Source organism: Carex rostrata, chromosome 1, assembly GCF_964058835.1.
Source record: "Carex rostrata chromosome 1, lpCarRost1.2, whole genome shotgun sequence".
In the NCBI taxonomy this organism is placed as follows: Eukaryota; Viridiplantae; Streptophyta; class Magnoliopsida; order Poales; family Cyperaceae; genus Carex; species Carex rostrata.
In genome coordinates this window covers 14,347,607-14,370,069 of record NC_135918.1, presented here as the reverse complement: position 1 = coordinate 14,370,069, position 22,463 = coordinate 14,347,607, and the positions used below count along the sequence as shown (strand labels likewise).

Here is a 22,463-nt window from a genome sequence, read left to right as displayed (position 1 = left end):
ATCAAATATAATATACATACAATATTAATAAAATGTAACATACATACATACATACAGTGTATTCAAGTGACATAATATATATCTATAATTTAATATCAATCGTATAATTGTATTGACTATTTACAAATAAATTTGACTGCCGACCTAGGTGATACATGACAACACCACTCAGGTCAAAGCAAATGGGAACAGCATGACCCACAGAAGATCCGGACTGGAAACAGATGGAATTCCTTGGGGCACCTGGAATTAAAAAAAGGAACCGCAACGCGGAAAGCAGCTATCCTTGTGAGATACGATTCCACATTCTTTGAGGTAACAGAATATTTCCATTTATATATAGATCGTTCGATCCAAGGTAGAATGCATCAATCTCTTCAATATTAGTGCAAACTCTGATCTGACGGTTTCGATCTAAACAGAAATATTATGTTACCTTAGGTGAAAGGTTGAACTGATAAATATTCGTTCGAGTCCATATAGTCTGAGGTAACTGAATATTTCTGTTTACATCGAGACCGTCTGACACAAGATAGAATGCAATGGACTCTTCAATATTCGTGCGGATTCTGATCGGATGGTAGTGATATAAGCAGAATTATTCTGTTACCTTAGGGATATGTTGCACTCGAATGAATTGAATTGACGAATTCGTTCGTTATCACGCTGTTTCTTGAACTGAAATGATTCTGTATTTGCTACCACGCGCCTTTCTCCTCTCTTCCTAAACCCTAGCTTCTCTTCCTTCCACTTCAATTCATCGCTGTCTCCCCCCCTTTCTCTTCTCACTTCAATTCATCGATCTCCCCTTTCTCTTTCTGTTTTAATCTCTCTTTCAGGTATGAACATCAGACAATTGCTTCGTTCTTTAGATGAATTTTATGGATTTTTTCATTGTATCTTACAATTTCTGGTTAAATTCTGATCGAAGGAGTAAGGATTGATTATTTCTACGGCAATTATGTGGATTCATGCTTATCTTAAAACCCTAGCTTTTGATCGGAAAAAGTTATTTTTCTCGCTGCTTTTGTTCGTGTTGTAAACAGTAAAAAGTCAATTCCTCTTTTTGAAATTTTAATTAATGTATTCAGCTTAAATGCATGTGGTACCTTTTGTATTGAATTGGTTTCCTTGTTTAGGATCATTTTTCAAAGAAGAAAGTAAACTGAATTGCTGTAATTTATAAATTTTTATTTGCAATTTTGACAAATTCTATGCAGATTTATGGATAATTCACTAATTAACATTCTGCTATAAATGCACAGATCACATAAACAGTAACAAAAAGAGGCACATGAAAGGAGTTACGCTGCGCCGGTGGCTGTGTTGTACCCGTCCCATCGATCACTACCAAGTTCATGAGAATGATTATCACAATGGCTCAGATAGTGATGGTATTACTTCTATTTCTCTATAAGATTAATACAACTTTTATCCAGGTGTGGAATTTGTTGCTAATTTTAGGGAAATTTTTGGTTTATTCTACCAAAATCTCATGATATGAGTAGGTAGCCTACTTGAAATACTATATAATACTCTAATACCCGTAAAGTGGTCAAGTTTGTGAGAAGTAAATTTTCCAGGATCAGGGGCAGAACTAGAAAAGTGTAGTGTAATTTTATATTATAAAGGGAGCCTAAAAGCATTAATGCATACAAAAATTATAAAAATTCATAGGCAAAATTACAAATTTGCAATTTATAGAGGGGGCTTAGCACCCTTTTCAATGCATTACTTTCCGCCCTTGGCCAGGATGAATGATATTTGGAGCAAACAAAGAAGGTCAAAGGAGGGTTATGGATTTAATTTATCTCTACAATTTGTAGGGATATTTTTTATGTTTTATGTATGTTTTGACATTTTGGTTGTGCTAATTTTCGACAGTTTCCCTATAATACTGTAATACCCAAAATGTATGGACCTAATATAATTTCTGTATCTTCTTTCCTTACTGGTCTAATTTTTAGGTGACAAAAATCAGTCAAAATTTTCGACTGCTAGAAAGAATGATATAGCAAAAGAACCTCCACCAATTGAAGTGCCTGTATTGTCATTGGACGAATTGAAAGAGAAAACTGACAATTTCGGGTCGAAGGCTTTAATCGGTGAAGGATCCTATGGAAGAGTGTACTATGCTATGTTCAGCGAAGAGAAACAGGTCGCAGTTAAAAAGTTTGATGCTTCAGCTGATCCTGAGCCTGAATTTGAATTTTTAACTCAGGTACAAATGCACTAGTTACTGGTATTTGTATGACAGGTGCTTGCAAGAAAATCACTTGATCTAAAAATTATTGACCATTAAAAAAGTAGTGATTTTCTACTTATCTAAAAAATAATACAAAAATCTAAAAAAATGGAAAATTTAGTCTGCAAGTAGAGTTTCATATGGAGATCATGTTGAACAGTTCAGATCGACTATTTAAACTTCAAAAACAAAGATTTTGATACATAGTATGGACCAATCCATGCTATGCATAGTACCATAGCCTCACTCTTCTGTATTTATAGCATGGTTGTATTTATGTTTTGCTATTTATGTATCACATTTGTTCTTGTGGGTTTGTGTTGTCTACTTTTTCCATATATCCTAGGGTTTTAAATTTTGAAAATTTTGTTATGATTTGTTTACGGTATGAATAAAATCCAACTTAATGCACTCAGAACCTTATTGAGATGTGATCATTCTTTACTTGGTGCTAGGTATCAAGGGTGTCAAGATTGAAGCATGAAAACTTCATTGAAATGATTGGATACTGTTTCGAAGGAAACAATCGTATATTAGCTTACGAGTTCGCAACCATGGGTTCCCTTCATGACATCTTACATGGTACTAACTCTTTTTTACATTTTAAAACATGCTAAGAAATTCACTAACAATCTTTTTTATTTTTTTGTGTGTTCAGGGCGAAAGGGAGTGCAAGGGGCTCAGCCAGGCCCACCGCTTGACTGGATGCAACGCGTCAGAATTGCTGTTGATGCAGCAAAAGGTCTAGAGTTCCTTCATGAGAAGATCCAGCCTTCAATTATACACCGAGATATCAGATCCAGCAACGTCCTTTTATTTGATGAATTCAAGGCGAAAATCGCTGATTTTAATCTGTCAAATCAGTCCCCTGATATGGCAGCTCGTCTCCATTCTACCAGGGTTCTCGGTACCTTTGGATACCATGCACCTGAGTAAGCACTCAACTTCTACAACTGTTCCAGTACTGTTTCCATAAATGTCATGACATTGTTTCCTGTATTATTTTTTTTTTAGGAGCGGGGGGGGGGGGGGGGGGGCAATTTCATGTATACACCTCAAAACTTTGAAATTACGTATTTTTCCTCTCTAAACTTCACAATACACCAATTTAACTCACAAATTTACCCATCTTTTTACCTTTTTTCTATTAAAACTCATTTCAAATTTATAAAATACCCATATTACCCTTTATTAAAACATAACAAATTATGTAGCCTATTTAAGAAAAATGTCTGTCTTTAAATTGGTCGGTTTTCGAGGGCAAATGGTTCGTCTCTTTACTGCTTGTGTACACGTCAGAAGTACATAAATGAGTTCCATTTTATACTTGTGGTGGTCTTGACCAATACTTTAGAGTCATGTGTATTGATATGTGATATAAAATTGCAGATATGCTATGACTGGGCAACTTACTCAGAAGAGTGATGTTTATAGCTTTGGAGTTGTTCTGTTGGAGCTTCTTACAGGACGAAAACCGGTGGATCATACCATGCCGAGAGGACAGCAGAGTCTTGTTACGTGGGTAAGTTCTCTTTCTTTTCTGTGGTGCATGCACATAATAGCCCTATTTGTAACTAGAATCAAGTTTTAAGTTTTAACTGCTTAGTGTAAATGTTCCTTTGTTGAAGCAGGAATGTTACTCTTGGTTTAATTCAGAATTCTTGGCTTTATATAAGGGGGATTTCATGTATGCCCCTTAAAAACCTTGTAATTACGTATTTTCCCCTCTAAAATTCATAATATCATATTTACCCCTCTAAAATTTAAAAGCTCACACATTTACCCAATTTATTTTCTATTAAATGTCATTTTAAATTTAGAAAGTACCATTTTACCCTTTATTAAAAAAAATAAAAAAATATGTAGGCTGTTTAAGAGAAATGTTCAGTATTCTAATAACCCAATTTTGTAACTGGAAGCAAGTTTTAACTGGTTAGTGTAAATGTTGCTTCATTTAAGCAGGAATGTTGCTTTTGGTTTAATTCTAAGATATGATAGTAATATTTTTTTACTGGTACAGGCAACCCCAAGATTAAGTGAAGACAAGGTGAAGCAGTGTGTGGATCCGAGGCTCAGGGGAGAGTATCCTCCAAAAGGCGTTGCCAAGGTCTGTTTAGGTGTACTTTTGTTTATAATGGGAACTGTAGTATGGTGCATTTTTGTTTAAGGAAGTTGATCTAGATACAAATACAATTTTAGAGCTCAGATAAATCGACTAAGAGAACAACAATTTAAATTTTTTTATAAAATATGGTACTATGCATAGCGCGGATTGGTCCGTACTACAGATAATATCTTTGTTTTCAATGTCTAAACTGTCGATCTGAACCGCTCAACATAATCTCCATATAAAAATGTACTTGTAGATCAAATTTTACATATTTTAAAATTTTATTACTATTTTTTTAGATAGGTAGAAAATCACTTGGTCTAAAAATTCTAAAAATTCTAGACCATTCAAAAGTAGTGATTTCCTACCTATCTTAAAAAATAGTAAAAAGTTTCTAAAAAATATAAAATTTAGTCTACAAGCACATTTTGATATGGAGATCTTGTTGAACGATTCAGATTGACTGTTTGAACATTGAAAACAAATGTATTAACCTGTAGTACAGACCGATCCAAAATATGCATAGTAGTACTTTAGCCTCACTCAAAAATAGAAAAATAAATAATATACAAAACGATTTCATTTTCAATACTCTTCCCATATAGTTGCCAACTATAGTATCCTTTCAGCACTTGCTAGTCTCTTCCTCACATTGTTAAAAAATGCGACATTTATTTTGGTGGATATTTCAGCTTGCTGCAGTGGCTGCACTATGTGTGCAGTATGAAGCAGAGTTCAGGCCAAGCATGAGCATAGTAGTGAAGGCACTCTCTCCTCTACTTGCACATAAGCCTCCTGCCCCAGTTACTGATACTCCAGCTCCTGATTCTTGAGTTCCCTTGATTTGAATGCATTGAACACCTCTACCTTCTCTTTTCTCGGTGAGTAATGAATGTTTCACCAATGTACCATCAATCTCTCAGCAGTTTCTTCTGCTATTGTGTAAAAGACATAATTTACCTTGTTGCCACCAATTTCCTTTCATATTGGAAACCTTTTACTGAGTACAATGTATTAAAGCACGGAAGCCCTATGGTACCAACCGGTACCAAGCCCTGGGGGGTACCAGATTTCCTTAGATTAAACATTAACCTGACCCAATGCTCAAAAAGGAATCTACTGAAACTACATCAACTGAGATTCAAATCAAACTGAAATCAAATAAGAAACATTCGAGTAACAAAAAAACAAAACAACTTGGAAGTTTATAACAGCAAACAGGTATGAATGATCTTCTGGTAATTGCACTAAAGCAGCAATTCACCACCTCAGACCTTCAGTACCAGTACCAGTAGCTTTTACATCAAAGGGATCCAAATCCAACTGACTTGGCAAGGCCTCCACTTCAACTGACCTTGTTATAAATTTTGTTTTTTGGCAGTCTGTCTTCTCGATTTGAAGTTCTCAATTCCTCTGACACAAAATCTTTTTGGAAGGGTATAGAAGCAAGTTTTGGAGCATCTGTTTTGTTGATACTGTATATTTGTAGAGCCTCCTCTAATTTTTTTTTTAAGGATTTCGTGTGGTTTTTTTTTTTATTGTGTGATAATTGTTTCTGAAGAATGTGTATTACCTCAAAATCAGAGTTGACAACTAATAATATTTGTTTTTTTTTTCACTTTTAATATTCATCCGTATCCTATTTGTAGTCATGTTTTAGTGCTTCATTAAAAATGAATAATTTGTTCAATCATCTTTGCATTTTTTTTTTTATTGTTTTGATTTATCCTTAAGGGCATGATTTGCTCACAAATAATATATTATTTCCTTCAAGGCAGATGGTGCAGCAGTTAATATAAAATTTTAGTTGTTCAAAAGTGATGATTTTCTAACTATTTAAAAATACATTAAAAAAATTTAAAAATAAATGCATTTTCATATGAAATCAAATTGAAATCACATTAATCAATTCAAAAATCGATTGTTTGGACTTTGAAAATAAAGTAAAATAAATGCATTTTCATATGAAATCAAATTGAAATCACATTAATCAATTCAAAAATCGATTGTTTGGACTTTGAAAATAAAGTTGTAGATCCACAAATATAAACCAAGATGCACTTTGCATAGGACTGTAGTAGTATGCATAGTGCACATTAATCCGTACTTTGTATCAATATCTACATTTACATAATTCAAATAGTCAATCTGACCGTTCAACATCATCACTTGATCTTAAAGATTTTAGACTATTCAAAAGTAGTAATTTCCTACCTATCTAAAAAATAGTAAATATTTATAAAAAATATAAAATTTAATTTGCAAGTACATTTCATATCGAGATCATATTGAACAATGAACAGTTTAGAAATTTTGACTGTTTGGATTTTGAATGAAGATATTGATCCAAATTGAAAATAAAAAATCGCCACATTTGAATTTCAACAGCCACCAAGCTGATATAGAGATGAAACCCTAGAACTTTGAACTCCCCTCCATACCCTTTATGCATAACTTGTTCAGTCTAAACATTTTACAACACATCCAAAAAGAAAATCATGTAGAAGTCAATTTTTAATGACCATAGTCTTGGCTTGTCGATTTATTTCTATGATGATGAGACCTTTCTCTTTTGTATGAATGCGCTCTATCGGGTTTTCATTGCATTCTTCTAAATAACTTCAATGTTGCTTGTATGACCTAGATTCTCTCTCCTCATATCTCTCTCTTGACCGTGAATCTTCTCCGGAATCTACTCTATGCTTGGACCTGTCACCATACCTTGATCTTGAATCTTCCCTATCTCTATCTCTATCTCTATCTCGGTGCTTTGATCGTGACTCCTTCGATCTATGCCTTTTCACTGAATCTTCATTGTAATATCCAGAATCTTCATGCTTGCGTTTCGACCATGAATCTTCCCTATCTTGAGATTGACGCCTCGATTGCAACTCTTGTTCTTCCCTATTCTTGGATCTGTGCCTTGAGTGGGTATCTTCCCTATCTCGAGATCGGTGCCTTGATCGTGACACCTTTTCTTCCTTATCCTTTGATTTATGCATTTGCACTGAATCCTCATTGTAGTCTCCGGAATCTTCATGCTTGCTCTTTGACCATGAATCTTCTCTGTCATGAGATTGATGCCTCGATTTTGACTCGTGTTCTTCCCTATTTTTGGATCTGTGCCTTGAGTGGGTATCTTCTTCCCTATCTTGAGATCTATGCCTCAGTGGTGAATCTTGAGTGTCCATATTGTTCTTTCTACGTCTTGGAGGTGATGGAACATTTGAAAATAAAAATGGAGTTTTTGGCCTGTAACAGTTTTAACTGAACTGTAGTACTATTTAGGTAGCCATTTTATTTTCTACGATTAGAGGTATCCGATGTTTGGTACCGCCTTTGGAAAGAACAAATTAAGGTTTCGTTTTGAAACTGGTGGGTTTCCCCCACTTTCATCAATTTTAAAAAAGCCCTTGAGTTTGAACAGCTATGCTGAATACAAGGAAATTTTATGATAATGTTGATTTCAAATATATGTTATTCATAGGTTACTGATAAACAAAGAGGGAATTATGCAGAATTTTGTTCGCCAAGTAAACTAGGGTCTTAAATCTTAATTGAGACCATTAATGGTGACAATGCATAAGAAGCAATTTCAAAACATATGTTATCCTTTTAAAACAAATAAAAGATAATACCTTAAAGCGCGGTATATATCGTCCTTCGGATGGTGGTGGTATACCAAGCCTCTTCAATTCATCATGTGGTATTGGCCTCCTGTTCATACAAAACCCGAGTTATTGCTTTACATCTTCATGCAATATACTCATAAACAAGATTAAACAGTTAACCACAGTAATAATGAGATTTTGAATTTCATACAATGGAGCTTTAAATGGTCTCTCTCGGCCTCCAAACCGAAGCTGGCCTGATTCCTTCTTGCCTCCTAATCCCCCTCCTTTTAACAAGTGCAATTCAGAATTTTTAATACACTTATGTCACGCGCTTTTGCAAATGTACCCACAATTTTCTTGTTGTTTGAAGATATAATAATGAACACTTACACAATGAACAATTCAAGTAAAACCATAGAACATTTTTAATTCATTTGCACAGAATACCATACTGCCAAAACAAAGGTGAAGTTATGCTATTATAACTAATTTCCTTTATACTGTTCACACTGACTTAAACCCATAAATTTACTAGGCTTGATACTAGATTTTTGTGAGGGGCATTCTAGTCCAGTTTTAGAAGATTTTATTTTTTTCCGCGATAATAACCTAGAACTGGGCATAAGTGACAAATATTTGAATAATTTTGGGCATTAGTTGGAAAATGACAAACATAGCAAACAAAGTAAAAACAATCAACAAGTAATTAAAAAAGTTGTCCTATACCTAATCTGCGTGGTATCCAACCCGGCATGAGCTGTGGCCTATTGTAATCCACAATTACTGCGTTTCCATCAATTATCGAATGATGTGCATCCTTAAAGCATTACAACAAGTTTTAAAATATAATCCTTGATGCCAGTATGAGTAACAAAGAAAATATGTAATAAAAATTCACAAAATAATGCAACTTCATTCATTCATTAGGCATTGAAATTTAGAGCACTTGAACATAGGAAAACGCCAAAATAAAATTCTGAAGAAATTGAGTAATTGGAGCTTTATTATTACCTCATAAGCTCGACGCATCTCTCTTTCAGTTTCAAATTCAACAAAAGCATATCCACGCGAGGCTCCGGTAACTAAAACCCCCATTAAAAGTGTTAGTGTGTTCAAATAGCAATGTTGAGTCGAAAGCATCAGCAAATTACACAAATGAAATGATCACTAAGTGTGCATTTTGGTCCAAAAGAAAACTGAAATGAATTGAGAGTTTAGTTGGTTATCTTTTGTACACTCTTGATTGAAAGAAGACGACAGGACCAAATGATACAAGTTGGAATTTATAGGGACCAAAAGAAAAACTTCGAAACTTCATGATCAAAGAGGAAATTTGAAAGAAAAATGTGTATTTAATAAATGATTATATGTAAAAACTTCATACCAATATCCTGCACCAATCTTATGTTCTTCACTCGCCCATATTTGCTCATAACCTTATCAAGAGAAAACATATATATTACCTTCATTCATTCAAATTACAAAAAACACCAAAAGGGATATTGGACAGAACCATACAAAAGGCTAGAAGAAAAAAAAGAAAAGAAAAAGGAAAACCTCTTTAAGGGTTTTTTCCTCAGTCTCCCGTGAGAGGCGCCCCACAAACACAGTACAATACGGGTCACCAATAACCTTTGGATCTCTAAATGGGTCATCTGAAATAATAGGGAATAGTAAGATAAATAGTAAATCATCTCCAAATGGGTCACCAATTATCACTGTTTGTCCAGTGCCAGCTCAACCGTGGTACAGGATATTGGTACAAGTCACTGAGTAATGGTACCAGTACACACCTGACAGTATGAAAACTAATGGTACCAGTCACTGAGTAATTAAAACCAATATTAATTTCATTACTTTGTTCTAACTATGTAAGGTTTTCTAACTAAATCAAGGACTCCCACCTCAGATTCCAGTCCAGACAGGGTGTGTAATATCTTAACTGATGTAATTAAAACCTACTTAAGCAAACATCAAAATACCGCCTGATCTCAGAGAAAACTGTACCAGTAAGGAACAGAAACTATACCAGTAAATATAAAATACTGGTACCAGTCACTGAGTAATTATAATCAATCCTCATTTCATTAATATGTTTTAACTTATGTAAGGTTTTATGATTGTGATTGAGATTCATTTCTAGTCTACCCCAACTTGTTTGGGACTAAAGGCTTGGTTGTTGTTGTAAGGTTTTATAACTGAATCAAGGATTTCCCACCTCAGATTCAAGTCCAGATAAGTGGTGTAATTGCTTAAATGTGGTAATTAAAATCTACTTAAGTAAGAGTTGTTAGAGAGAGAGAGACGAACAGAGGCCGGAGGAAGAGCAGAGAAGAGCACGATAGACGGCGTTGTCGTGAGGAAGCACATCCGTACCGTTGATGCTACCGGCTTCGATTGGATGGTAAGACTCGGCGTACCACTTGGCAGCCTCTGCAAAGGATTCAAAAAAGAAAAGAGAGACCGAGAGAGGTGATCAGTCCGGAACCGAATCCTCTGTCCCGGATAGGAATTTCCTGTTTCAGAGTCAATGCATGTGAGTTCAAGGTGGACCTCTAGTTTAAAAATAAAAAGTTATTGCATGTGAGTTCGAGGTGGACCTCCAGTTTAAAAATAAACAACCGGTCTTATGCACACCGGTCTTATGCACAGTGACTGAGAAGGCAGAAAAATCCTGCACCCAAGTAGACATACGATTTGAGTTCGGTCCAGTGTGGAGAATCAATAGCTCCTGTCGGTTTTCACTTTTCAGGAAAAAAGAGAGTAAAGATATTGAGAGAGCAGGTTTGCCTTTATAGATTATAGAGTCAAGAGCAGAACTGCTTTATAGATATGACTCGTGCTCTGCATGGAGTAAATATTACTTTGTCAATACTTTTACCCTGAAAAAAGAAGAAAAAAAATGATTAACAGCGGTCGGTTGAGCAGACAAGCATTCCGATCTGTTACATTCACGATATCGGGCATTTGGATCCGACTGCGTGTGAGGTATTTGAGGGATCCGATCCGAATTTCAGTTGCGCTGGATTTGAATTGGGCACTTGTATTCGTTCGATCATTTTCCAAAAATCCTAGATTCAATCGCAAGGCTCATGGCTCAAAAAGGAAACCAACCCAAGCGCACATGCCTAATAAAAAAAGAGCGAACCAGGCGAGAGAGGGGTTGGAAAAGAGAGCGATTTTTTTTGGAAGCGTCTAATTGTCCACAGCCTTTTGTCCACCATTTGTCCACAGTTTTGACTTGCGCGAATACTGTAAAATTACTTCTACATGCTGTATAATTATACAATATATCACATAAAATATATCAGTTAATCACAAAACATTCAGCAACTATTTGAAGTGGTCCCATGATAGTTAGAAAAAGATTGCAACTTGCACAACAGGACAAAATAAATGTACTTTCAAACTGTACTTTCGAAAATTACAGTTATAGGAAGTTATTGGCAGTTAGAGTTAATTATTAGCGTCTACACTGGGTTGAATCTTGTATACTGTAAAATTAAATCTTGTATATTGTAAAATTGAATCTTGTATACTGGAAAATTGAATCTTGTATACAATAAAATTTTCAATTGAATATTGTATACTGTAAAATTGAATCTTGTATACCGTAAAATTTTCACATAATACTGTAAATTTTCAATTGAATCTTGTATACTGTAAAATTTCTAAAACTAAACCATAAAATAATACCATCTATACTGTAAGATAAAATGTAACAAATGCTACATTTCAGTTTAAACTACAACCTACAAAGAATCATGTATACTGTAAAATTACAAAATATAAACCATAAAATAATACCATGTATACTCTAAAATTGCTAAATCTATACATACATCCATCATCACACAAAAAAATCTGTTCACCACAAAACAACATATATTCACCACAAACAACATCTGTTCAACACAAGATAAAAATATTTACCGCAACATTCAGAATAGCATAATAGCAACAAAAAAACTATGGACAAATAACTTTTACATTAGAAACCTCTTATGTTCAGTTCATTGTTCGGATGAGTAAGAAGCCTCTCTATCATCTCTTTCCTCCAGATTTTCACAAGATGAATACTATAAAATTACAAGATGAATACTGTAAAATTACAAGATAAAAACTATAAAATTAACAAATCATCTCTTTCTTCTAGATTTCCACAAGATGAATACTGTAAAATGACAAGATGAATACTGTAAAATTAACAAGGCAATACTGTAAAATTAACAGATTAATACTCCATATTGTCTCTCTATCATATATTTCCTCCAGATTTTCACAAGATGAATACTGTAAAATGACAAGATGAATACTGTAAAATTAACGAGGCAATACAATAAAATTAACAGATCAATACTCCATATCGCCTCTATCATCTCTTTCCTCCAGATTTCATTTGAAATGCTAGATCTGTTACTGCATACAACGAAAACAACAAATTCAACATAAATAACTCACTAGATTTGAATTTTGCCGTTGCGGCCGATCCAAATTATTCTTCTGATCCGATCTGATCATCTCTTTTCTTTTTTCACCCTACAACAAATGAGCAATTATGATAAGTTTCCACAACAATTCAGAACTAGGCTTTACTCAATATGACAAAATGATTACCGTAAAGTTCAAAATTGTCTGAACTTTTTAACTTATATCATATTTCAGATATCAGAAAGTCACGATGGTTAACTTTGGGAAGAAATTGATGGCCGACCAAATTGAAGAGTGGGAAAGGTATGTTTTTCTCAAGTCGCAGATGCCACTGGTGGAGGTACTTCCCTGTTGATATTGAACCAGACTTTTTGTTTGAAAATTCGAGTAGGTCAGAATCAGAGAAGTAGAGATCAATAACTAGGATTTTGAGATTTTGTACCTGACATCGACGATCGCCACGCGAGGATCGTAGCTCTGTCTGCCGACAAGCCGCCGCCACGCGAGGACCTCCGACCGGTAAGTGAAATTAGGTCACAAGAGAGTAGATAGCTGGAGGCGACATCCGAGCCGACCGATGGCCTGATCTGTCTTCCTGATCACGAATCCAACGGAGTAGATCGCTTTGCCAAGACTCATTATGTCTCCGGCAGTAGACAACGAAAGTTTGACAGTGCACATCGAGAGGAGGTAGAATTTGGGGACGAGGTTTGTTCGATCGAGGGAGATCGAGATGGAGAACAACGAAGAGAAGAGCGATGCCTATCTGTTTGGGGATCGGACCATGGTAGCTCGATAATCATATCCGCCATTAAAGATAGCTTGAGCGAGGATTGAGAAAGAGGGAGCTCTGATTTAGAATCTTGCTAACAGGAGAGAGAGAAAGCAAATATAGAAAGAGGAGACGATTTAGAAAGTCGTTAGGAATTTGACGATTAAATCGCCTTAATGAAGAAAGGGAGGTTTATTAAGTAGTTGTCGGACCGTTAAAATCCGTTAGAATTAGATAAAATTCATTAGTTGTGGACATATGGTGGACAAAAGGCAGTGGACAGAAACCTTTTCTCATTTTTTTTAGTCAGAACCTAATTAATCAAAAATTCAAAATTAAACAAATACCATTCAATACTTCAAATTTCAATTTTTACCATTTACGTTTTCTGAGGACATGCACTAAATTGATTCTTTTATTATTTAATTTAATTTTGTGGTTTTTAATATTTTGGTGCGCAATCTCAGGAAGCGCATCAACTTTATTTTTTGTCGTAGTCTTTCTAGTAAATTAAATTATAATATTCCATCTATATTTAAAGAATTATAAAAATATTTTTAATATTTTAATAGAAAAAAATCATAAAATTTCTAATTAAATAAAAAAATATAAATCCAAAAAAGTTTGCTAACAGAAACTGTGTAAATAAATAAAAATTATGTTATTCGGCCGCTGAGTTTCTCGGCTGCCCAGAAAAGAGTTCAGCCATTGAGAAATTCGGTGGCATGGGCATTTTTAAAATTTCTGAAAAATTGTTGACTTTTGTATTAATTTTTATTGAATATTGGATATTAATAAAAATTTCAGACTCGACAGTGTAACCAGTGTGCTTTGAACAGTGACGGTTTTCAAAATTGTAGTTTCCATGTAATTAATTTCATTTTTTTTCATTAATTTGTTAGGTTCTTAGCTAGTATATTCTGAGTAACGCTTCAATTTCTTAGAACCTCATAACATTGACTTTCTCTGATTGGATGTTCAGTTTCTTCATTCTTTTTCTCCTAAAGAAAAATGACTGGTTACAAGTAATATCAGCAAGTGGTTGATTGTTCTTAACAAGGTATGCATATTAGGCAAGCAATTGATTACTTAATTACAAGTCAAAGCTCATTGTTTTCCTTTGTAGATACCTATATAGCATCAGTAAAAGGTATACATTTTTTTTTATTTCAATAAAAAAGGTATACATTTTGCTTTGGTATGAATGACTGTCATATTTAGTTACAGTTTTATTTCTTTTCTTTTCAGGTGTTTGCTGATAGCTATTGGTCAAGCAATCAGCTTTTTCAGATACACAACAGCTTCTACTCAAATGTATGTTCAATCTTAAGTTATTTTTTCAGTTATTTACAAGTTCTGCAAATTCGACTAGCATATAGTTAACTGTCAATAAATACAGTCTGTATTTATTAAAAAGTGGGCGCCATTTCTGTGATAGTGTATTCTGCTAAGTTTATCAGAGTTGCGTTGAAACAATCTATGATATTGAGGGCTATTAATTCTCAAGTTCTTGTTCTCTGATCTTTTTGTACCACACAAAGGTTTAATAAGAAAGATGTTTTTTTAGGCTTGAATTAGCCTGTTTAAACCCTACTTTTTAAATGTGCTCTGTCATTACTCTTCATATATCCAATTAAATTAACAAAATTTGTATGAGTACTCTGGTAAGATCGTCAACATATATTAGGTGTTTACTATGCCTTCCTTCGCAAGAACCAATATATAAATATGAAGCATTAATCCAATTCAATCATTACAATTTCTTATTTAATTGAGTGCATATCAAAGTTCTTTCAATTGAAATACTTAGACCTCCCCTAATTTGTTAATAGAAAGAAATAATATTCGATAGTTATTACAACATATATACTACAACAACATAAATAACCACAACTGCTATCCAATTTTATAGATAATACATATTTAGTAGAGCATTCTTCTTCTCTTTTGATTCTCTTTCTCTGTATCTATGGCCTAAGCACCTTTGTTCGTGCTGAGTTCAACTCCTTGGTAACATCTTTCATAGAAATACGTTCTTTTGGAGACTCTTTGGAGCACATAAGCCCGCATTGAATCACTGAAACCAAACAATTATAGACATTTTCAGGTGCATACAGATTGTCTTCTCCATCAGTTTCAGAGAATAATTTGGTGTCAACTATGTCCATGACTTGGTTGGGAAAAGCCATCTCAACATACTTCTGAAGGCTCAAATCATCTCTGATTCTCTCGTCAGTGGGACTTACTCCAGTGAACATCTCCAGGAGAAGAATGCCGTAGCTATACACATCTCCTTCTACTGATGGCCGACCACCCATCCCATACTCTAGACAATGAAATGTTAATAGTTACTGTCCTAAATTTAGTACTAAAGCATAGTGATCTATGACTCAACGTATTCCCCTAGTTTTTCAAATTTGGGCTCACATATGGTCTTGCCTATATTTGTGTAACAAACTTGGCCAATTGTATCTTTGAACCTTAACAAAGTCAATGAATAATTTTGGTGCAGGGACATACTAAGAAAAGTACTTCTCAAATAATTAGCTATCTTATACCTGGAGGAATGTAGCCAATAGAACCTTTGATTCCACCGGTGCTCGACATTGATTGAGAAGGCATGGTATCAGCTCCAACCAAAATCCTCGCTAATCCAAAATCACTCACACGTGCAGTCATGTCATCATCTAGAAGTACATTGCTAGGTTTGAGATCACAATGCACGATTGGTGCAGGTACATGGTAATGGAGATAATCTAGGGCTGCTGCCACATCACATGCAATGTTCAACCTCTGGAGGAAGCTGAGGCTTCTGAATGGCCGATCCATAATTGTATTTGGATGCAACCATGTTTCCAAGCTACCATTTGGCATGAAATCAAAAACCAAAGCCTTGAAATCATTACCTTGGTGGTCTATACTAGAGCATGAGCTCAACACTTTTATAAGGTTTCGGTGTCTCACATTTTTTAATGCCTCACATTCAGAGAAGAAACTTCTAGAAGCATTATGTTTCTCAAGTTTTAGCACCTTCACCGCAACGGTTGTCACATTCTCGAAGCTCATAATTGCTTTGTAAACTTCTCCAAATGTGCCTCTTCCAATTAGATTATTTGAAGAGAAATAATCAGTGGCTCTAAGAAGGTCATTGTACGAAACGGGCTTTAACCCATATTTCAAAGCTCTATGAGATTGTGGATTGTTTAGAGAGTTGTTTCTAGTATAATAAATTATTAACAAGCAAATGATTGCGGTTATGCAAATAAAAGAACCAACAATAGAACTTATGAGCACCATGTTTCCTCGAGAGTGATGTTTCTCTGTTGTGGGTTGTGAGATGCACTGTGACAAATGCATTTCAGGCTCTCCACCACAAAGCATTGGATTTCCTCTTACATCTAGACCACTGATATTCTTGAAAATGCCATTTTCTGGTAATTTCCCCTCGAAATTATTGAAAGAAATATTCAAATATTGCAAGTTCATTGTACCGAGGAATTCAGGAACTTGACCGGAGAGCGAGTTGTTAGAGACATCAAGGGTTTGCAGCCCTCTTAGTTTGCTCAAGCTGGATGGAATTGTCCCTCGAAACATATTGCTATCAAGATAAAGGGCTTCAAGTACCTGACATCCATCAATTGTACTAGGAATCTCTCCAAGTAACTTGTTATTCGAGAGACGAATTGATTGTAGATTTTTCAAGTTTCCAATTTCTGGTGGCAAGATACCTGTTAGATAATTGTTTGACAAGTCCAAACTGATAGAAAGAGAAGGAAGACCCATGATTTCTTTGGGAATTTCACCGGCCAACTTATTATTTGAAAAATTCAGGAGTTCTAATAATTTCATGCTACTTAATTCTGGTGGTATACTCCCTTCTAATGCATTATTATCTAGGTATAGCTGGGTCATTTGGGTGAGGTTGGAAAAAGTTGATGGGATTTGACCTGAAATCATGTTACTGCTCAGATATAACATTCCCAATTTGGAAAAATTACCAATTTCTACCGGAATGGTGCCACTGAGAAACATTTTGTCTGGGTAAAGTATGTTTAAGTTATTGAATTTTCCGAGCTCTACTGGTATGCTTCCTGAAATTCGGTTAATTTCAAGTGAGAGTTGAAGAAGACTAGTAGAAAGGTTTGTTATAGAACTAGGTAGTGCTCCTTCTAGTTGATTGTCTCCAAGAAATAAATATTCTAACAAAGTACAATTGGTCAAAGCATCCATAAAACTCCAATCATGTGGTTTCTTGGCGTCTAGTTGATTAGATTGTAAATTTAGAAGTTGAAGATTTGGCAAGTCTCCAAAGCTAGATGGTATCCCGCCACTGAAGTAATTATAATGTAATGAAAAATCAATAAGAGCAGAACAATTGGATATGGATGGTGGGATTCGTCCTTTGAGTTGATTGTAATACATTTCTAGATGTTTCAAGTTTGGTAAAGCATTGCACATATCGAAAGGTAGAGTTCCATCAAGTTGGTTATTACCGAGACCCAAAATATACAATGCTGATAGGTTGTAAAGGGAGTGTGGTATTTCACCAGAAATGTTGTTATGATAAACATTAAATAGCTGGAGGTTTTGAAGCTTCCCGAGTTCATCAGGGATGAATCCACTTAACATATTTCCCCAAAAATTAATTTCCGTTAAACTTTGAAGATTAGCCAAGGTATGTGGGATGGAACCATATAATTTATTTTCAGATAGAAGAATTCGCATTAAGTTAGTAAGGTTGCCCAAACTGGGCGGGATATGACCACTAATGCTATTTTCGTGAAGAGCGAGAAGTGATAGTTTGGTAAGATTACCTATAGTAGGTGGGATGGAACCTGTGAAGTTATTATCGTAAAGATAAAGTCGTGATAGATTAGTAAGTTTGCCTAAATCATCTGGAATATCACCATTAAAATGATTTTGGTCAAGATAAAGATATATTAGGCTACTAAGGTTCCCCAAGGTGGAAGGAATAGATCCTGTGAGATTATTGACAGATAGTCGTAAAAATTCAAGCTGTGGGAAGAGGCCGAATTCCAATGGTATGCCTCCTGTGAGGAAGTTATTCCCTATACTGATATTTTTCAGTTTGCTGCATTGCGCTAAGTTAGATGGGATGGTTCCCTGGAGATTATTATATCTCAAAGAAATTACTTCTAGATTTGAACAATTACTTAGAGTAGATGGAATGGTACCGTTGAGATAATTACTACTGAAGTCGACAAAACGTAGCCTACTCAAGTATCCGATCTCTACCGGGATACTCCCTCTTAGCTGGTTGTTCGAGAGATTCATCCTTTGGAGGAATGTGAGGTTTGATAGAGATGGAGATATATAACCTGACAATTGTTTGGAGTCAAGAACAAGAGCAGTGACTCTATCAGGATGGTGCCGGCCACACAAGATCCCTTGCCATTGACAGTGGTGCAGTGACTCGTTCCATGAGGAGAAGACTCCAAATGGGTCATCATGTATTTGGGACTTGAAGGAGAGAAGTGCTGATATATCAGTTTTATTAGTGGTTACTGTGGCAGCGAAAGAAAAGGAGGATAAGCTTAAGAGGAGGTGAATAGTAAGCACTCTATAACAACATTCCATGATTTCTGTTATTAGTTTCATGGGTACGCAGCTCTCTCACATAGTGCTCTTCTTATAATAAAAGGGAGATGTATCATGTATGGTCAGAAAGAAGTTGAACATAATAGATTCCCTCTTGAGTTGTCTAATCTCTAATGCTGACTGTTATTACGTCTTTTCTGAACTATTAGAATTTTTAATTTGTTCCTTTCAGTTTGAAACTTTGAATGGTAAGTAGAAACTGACTGGCTATGAAAGCTATGTCATTTGGTTAATGCTTGATAACAAAATTCTGGGTGTAATGTTTCTATGGGGATGCGAGCTATTTCAGAATAATCAAAGGAAACGAGAGACCAATGACCGGACGCAGGTATTACCAACGCACCAATCAGGAGCCGCATTCAGGTAATGTCTGCACACCCCTTCCATGGCACGCATGCATTTTAATGGTACGTAGGCAATGCCTGCGCAACCATGGTTCCGGAAATCGGAATCGGAATCGGAATCGGATTTTTGACCGCTGAGTCAGAATCGGATGAATCGGCCGGAATCGGAAGAATCGGATCGGTAACTCGGGTATTTTTGGCAGAAGCCTTGTTTTGTAGCAAAAAAATAGGAAAAAATTGATAAAAATAATTTATAAAAAAACTATGTTAAATAAGACAATATTACACTCAAATAATCCACTAATTATATAATGTATTACAAATATTATAAATAGAACACATTTTTATTGTCAGAAGCTATGTCGAGCTGGCTGAATCATCTCATTATCCTCTGTATTAAAATACAAATGAAAATATTATTGTACATAGTCAAAAAATAAAAACATTAATATTGTCAAATGAAAATTAGTAGATGTTATTTTTTCATTCCTGTCATTTCTTCCATTTTTTTTTGTGAAATGTAAAAAAATTATGGAGTCCGATAAAAAATTCCCTTTTTCATTTCTTCTCTCTTGAGGGGCCCACATATCTTTCCTTTTGAGAAATAATCTCTCACTCACGTGGATGAGTGTCTATTTGTTCTCCAGTTAGAAATTCAACCTGGAACTCAAAGAAAAAAAGAAATTCAACCCGCTCTTGAGGGGCCCACATATCTCTACTTTTTCATTTACGCATTGACCAACCCACCCATATCTCCTTCTTCTTCACGACGTCTACATGGGTCAAATTCAACCCGTTCGCCCTTTCCTCTGCACTAGTTATTTAGCAAAACCAAATTGAACAAAATAAAATGCAGAATCGGTGAGACAATCAACCAAAACGTGAGAATCTGTCTGGAATCAGTGCAGACTTGCTTCACTCAGCCGATTCATCACTTTTCAACCAAGATTTTCGAAGAAAACTCGCTCGCCGTGTAAGTTTGTTTAAAACTCAGCTCAACTCGGTCTAACACGGCTCAACTCGGTGTAACTCGGCTTGACTCGGTCGGAAAATCGGATAACTCGGCCGAGTCAAGCACTGTTCATCCGAGTTTTGCCGAAAAACTCGCATAGGCGTGAGACTCGGGTGAAACTCGGATCGGACACGGCCGATTCCGAGTTGACTCGGAATCGGCCGATTTCTGGAACCATGTGCGCAACTATAGTTATTATTTATTATTTTTAACATATTTGCAATTAGGTATTTTGTTTTATACAGATTTGAGGAAGAATGAGTGAAGAAGAAAATATATTTAGTTTACACAAATTAGCAAGTAGCTTTTGAATTACAGAATATCATGTTGAACAAAACATATCATAATTAAATAAACAAAATTTCGAAAAAAGAAAGAAGCAGGGATTAGCGAATCATATAATCGTTGACGGTGACCAATTAAGTCTGATACACAGAAAATACTCATGATATAATTCCCGCGGCGATTTTTATTAATATCCCTAAAACAAATCAAAATTTTAAAAATGCCCCTGCTCCCAATTTTTTTTTAAAAATGCTCTGACCGCCTGGGCTTCGGACAGCCCAAAACAGCCTCTGAGGCGCCAGCCCAAATGGCGGCCCACAACACCAGTGAGGCGCCCCCCCATCTGGCGCCCCACTGCCCAACTATAACCCCACCATCTGAGCCGCCCCTCCTCTCTCTCCCCCATTGTTTCTGCCGAAAAAAAGAGGAAAAAAAGAGAAAAAAAGAGAAGAAAGAAGAAGAAAGAAGCCGTTCCGAGCCGACCCCTCTCTGCCTCGCGCCTCGATTCGCTTCTCTTTTTTTCTTGGCACGGTCAGTCGCCAATTATACCATTATTTGTTGCAGAGTTCTTTGTATGTAGCAAAACTAACATTATTTTAATCTAGGATGGAGCACCTCGTTGGAATGCCGATCCCATATTTAGCATAAATGAGCTGGACCCGGCAGATACAGATGCAGAGGCGTATGGCTCCCACAGACCACGATATGGAGTGGAGATGGAGCATGACTTTGAGGCTGATGGGAGTTCATCTCAGACTGCAGATGGCTTTGTCTCTGCATTATTTGGCGCACCGCCTCCTTCCACGTATTCTGCAAGCTGGGAGCAAGATCCATGGGAGCTGCGTACACAGCCCGCCAATGCAGAGTCAGCTGCTGGATTTGATCCACGGGCAGCCAGGACAGGTACGCAGCACATGTATACGGGGGACGAGGATGAGGATATGGGGGACGATGAGGAGGATTTGGGAGAGGATGCACTTCGAGATGTGAGTCCGCAGAGGCGCGTGCAGCCGCACAGGCATGGCAAGGGCGTAGCGGCTCCTAGGTTGTCTCTATCCGGAAGGAGACGAAGATGATGATTGTAGAGTTTTTGTTTATTGTGATATATTTCTGACTGTAGTATTTTGACTATGGGACTGCTGTATTATGTTGACATTACGTTTTTTTATTTTATGTTCATGTTGGTATTATGTTGTTTGCACTTTGCATTTCATTATTATAACACAGTTCAACAATACAATTAAAGTTCAACAATACAATTAAAGTTCAACAATACAATTAAAGTTCAACAATACAATTAAAGTTCAACAATATAATTAAAAGCTTAACAGTATACTTCAAGTAATTACATTCAAACTAAGAAATTATATTCAAGTAATTACAATTTCTTCACTATTTGCGACCCACACTCCCAGCAGACTGCCTGTGACAGGGGCGGTTTGCTAGGGTCCTGACCGCCTGGGCCACGGGCGGTCCACTAGGGATGCCTATTTATTCGTTTTTTCTCTCTCTCTTCTCACTCCAACATCAGTCTACCTTCCACCTCAAAGGCAGAAAGAAGGGAGAAAGCGCTCAAGGCGATTTCGGATGATTTCGGGCGATTTTCTGGGCGACTACAGCTACAGGTAATTTAAATATTTTTTAAATTATTCTTTAAATATTTTTGGTAATTATTTTTTAAATATTTCTTTTAATTATTTTTAAAATATTTATTTCAATTATTTTTTATATATTTTCTAATTATTTTCTAATTAGTCGTTGATTACTGTACAGTTAGTATTTAATTACGCACATAATTAGCCTTCCTAATCAATTGCTGTCACTTCAAACCCTAGTTATAATGGCACCCAAAGTTGGAAAAAATAGAGGAAGAACTGAAACCGAACGCGAAGCAAAAAGAGCACTCATTAATAATTTTTGGACGGCTGAAGCCTACGCGATGAGGAATTTGGAAAGATTGTTTTCACCCAAAAATAAAGAAGCATTTCTGAGCACTCTTGATCCATAAATTAGAAAAATGCTGATGGAAGG

General features: G+C 35.8%; 4 protein-coding genes across 4 annotated transcripts; 1 reads left to right on the top strand and 3 right to left on the bottom strand.

Moving 5' to 3' along the window:
• The first annotated feature begins 662 nt into the window (after positions 1 to 662).
• LOC144560010 (PTI1-like tyrosine-protein kinase 1) lies at positions 663 to 5,977 on the top strand. Its single transcript, XM_078309173.1, has 9 exons — positions 663 to 839; positions 1,266 to 1,394; positions 1,968 to 2,221; positions 2,701 to 2,827; positions 2,904 to 3,177; positions 3,635 to 3,767; positions 4,266 to 4,352; positions 5,048 to 5,236; positions 5,737 to 5,977. Exons 2-8 carry the CDS (start codon positions 1,295 to 1,297, stop codon positions 5,186 to 5,188), a joined length of 1,116 nt encoding a protein of 371 aa, XP_078165299.1. The 5' UTR covers positions 663 to 839; positions 1,266 to 1,294; the 3' UTR covers positions 5,189 to 5,236; positions 5,737 to 5,977.
• Positions 5,978 to 6,667: 690 nt separating this feature from the next.
• Positions 6,668 to 7,590, bottom strand: LOC144559990 (uncharacterized). Its single transcript, XM_078309159.1, has one exon. The coding sequence runs from the start codon at positions 7,544 to 7,546 to the stop codon at positions 6,977 to 6,979; it is 570 nt and encodes a 189-aa protein (XP_078165285.1). The 5' UTR covers positions 7,547 to 7,590; the 3' UTR covers positions 6,668 to 6,976.
• A 331-nt stretch (positions 7,591 to 7,921) lies between these two features.
• On the bottom strand, positions 7,922 to 10,661 carry LOC144564012 (U11/U12 small nuclear ribonucleoprotein 35 kDa protein-like). The gene is made up of 8 exons (XM_078313530.1): positions 10,607 to 10,661; positions 10,280 to 10,402; positions 9,527 to 9,624; positions 9,354 to 9,405; positions 8,981 to 9,051; positions 8,696 to 8,786; positions 8,178 to 8,253; positions 7,922 to 8,072 (listed from the first exon to the last, which is right to left on the bottom strand). Exons 1-8 carry the CDS (start codon positions 10,659 to 10,661, stop codon positions 7,922 to 7,924), a joined length of 717 nt encoding a protein of 238 aa, XP_078169656.1.
• Positions 10,662 to 15,117: 4,456 nt separating this feature from the next.
• Positions 15,118 to 18,789, bottom strand: LOC144559964 (receptor kinase-like protein Xa21). The gene is made up of 2 exons (XM_078309132.1): positions 15,731 to 18,789; positions 15,118 to 15,498 (listed from the first exon to the last, which is right to left on the bottom strand). Exons 1-2 carry the CDS (start codon positions 18,768 to 18,770, stop codon positions 15,140 to 15,142), a joined length of 3,399 nt encoding a protein of 1,132 aa, XP_078165258.1. The 5' UTR covers positions 18,771 to 18,789; the 3' UTR covers positions 15,118 to 15,139.
• Positions 18,790 to 22,463: the final 3,674 nt, after the last annotated feature.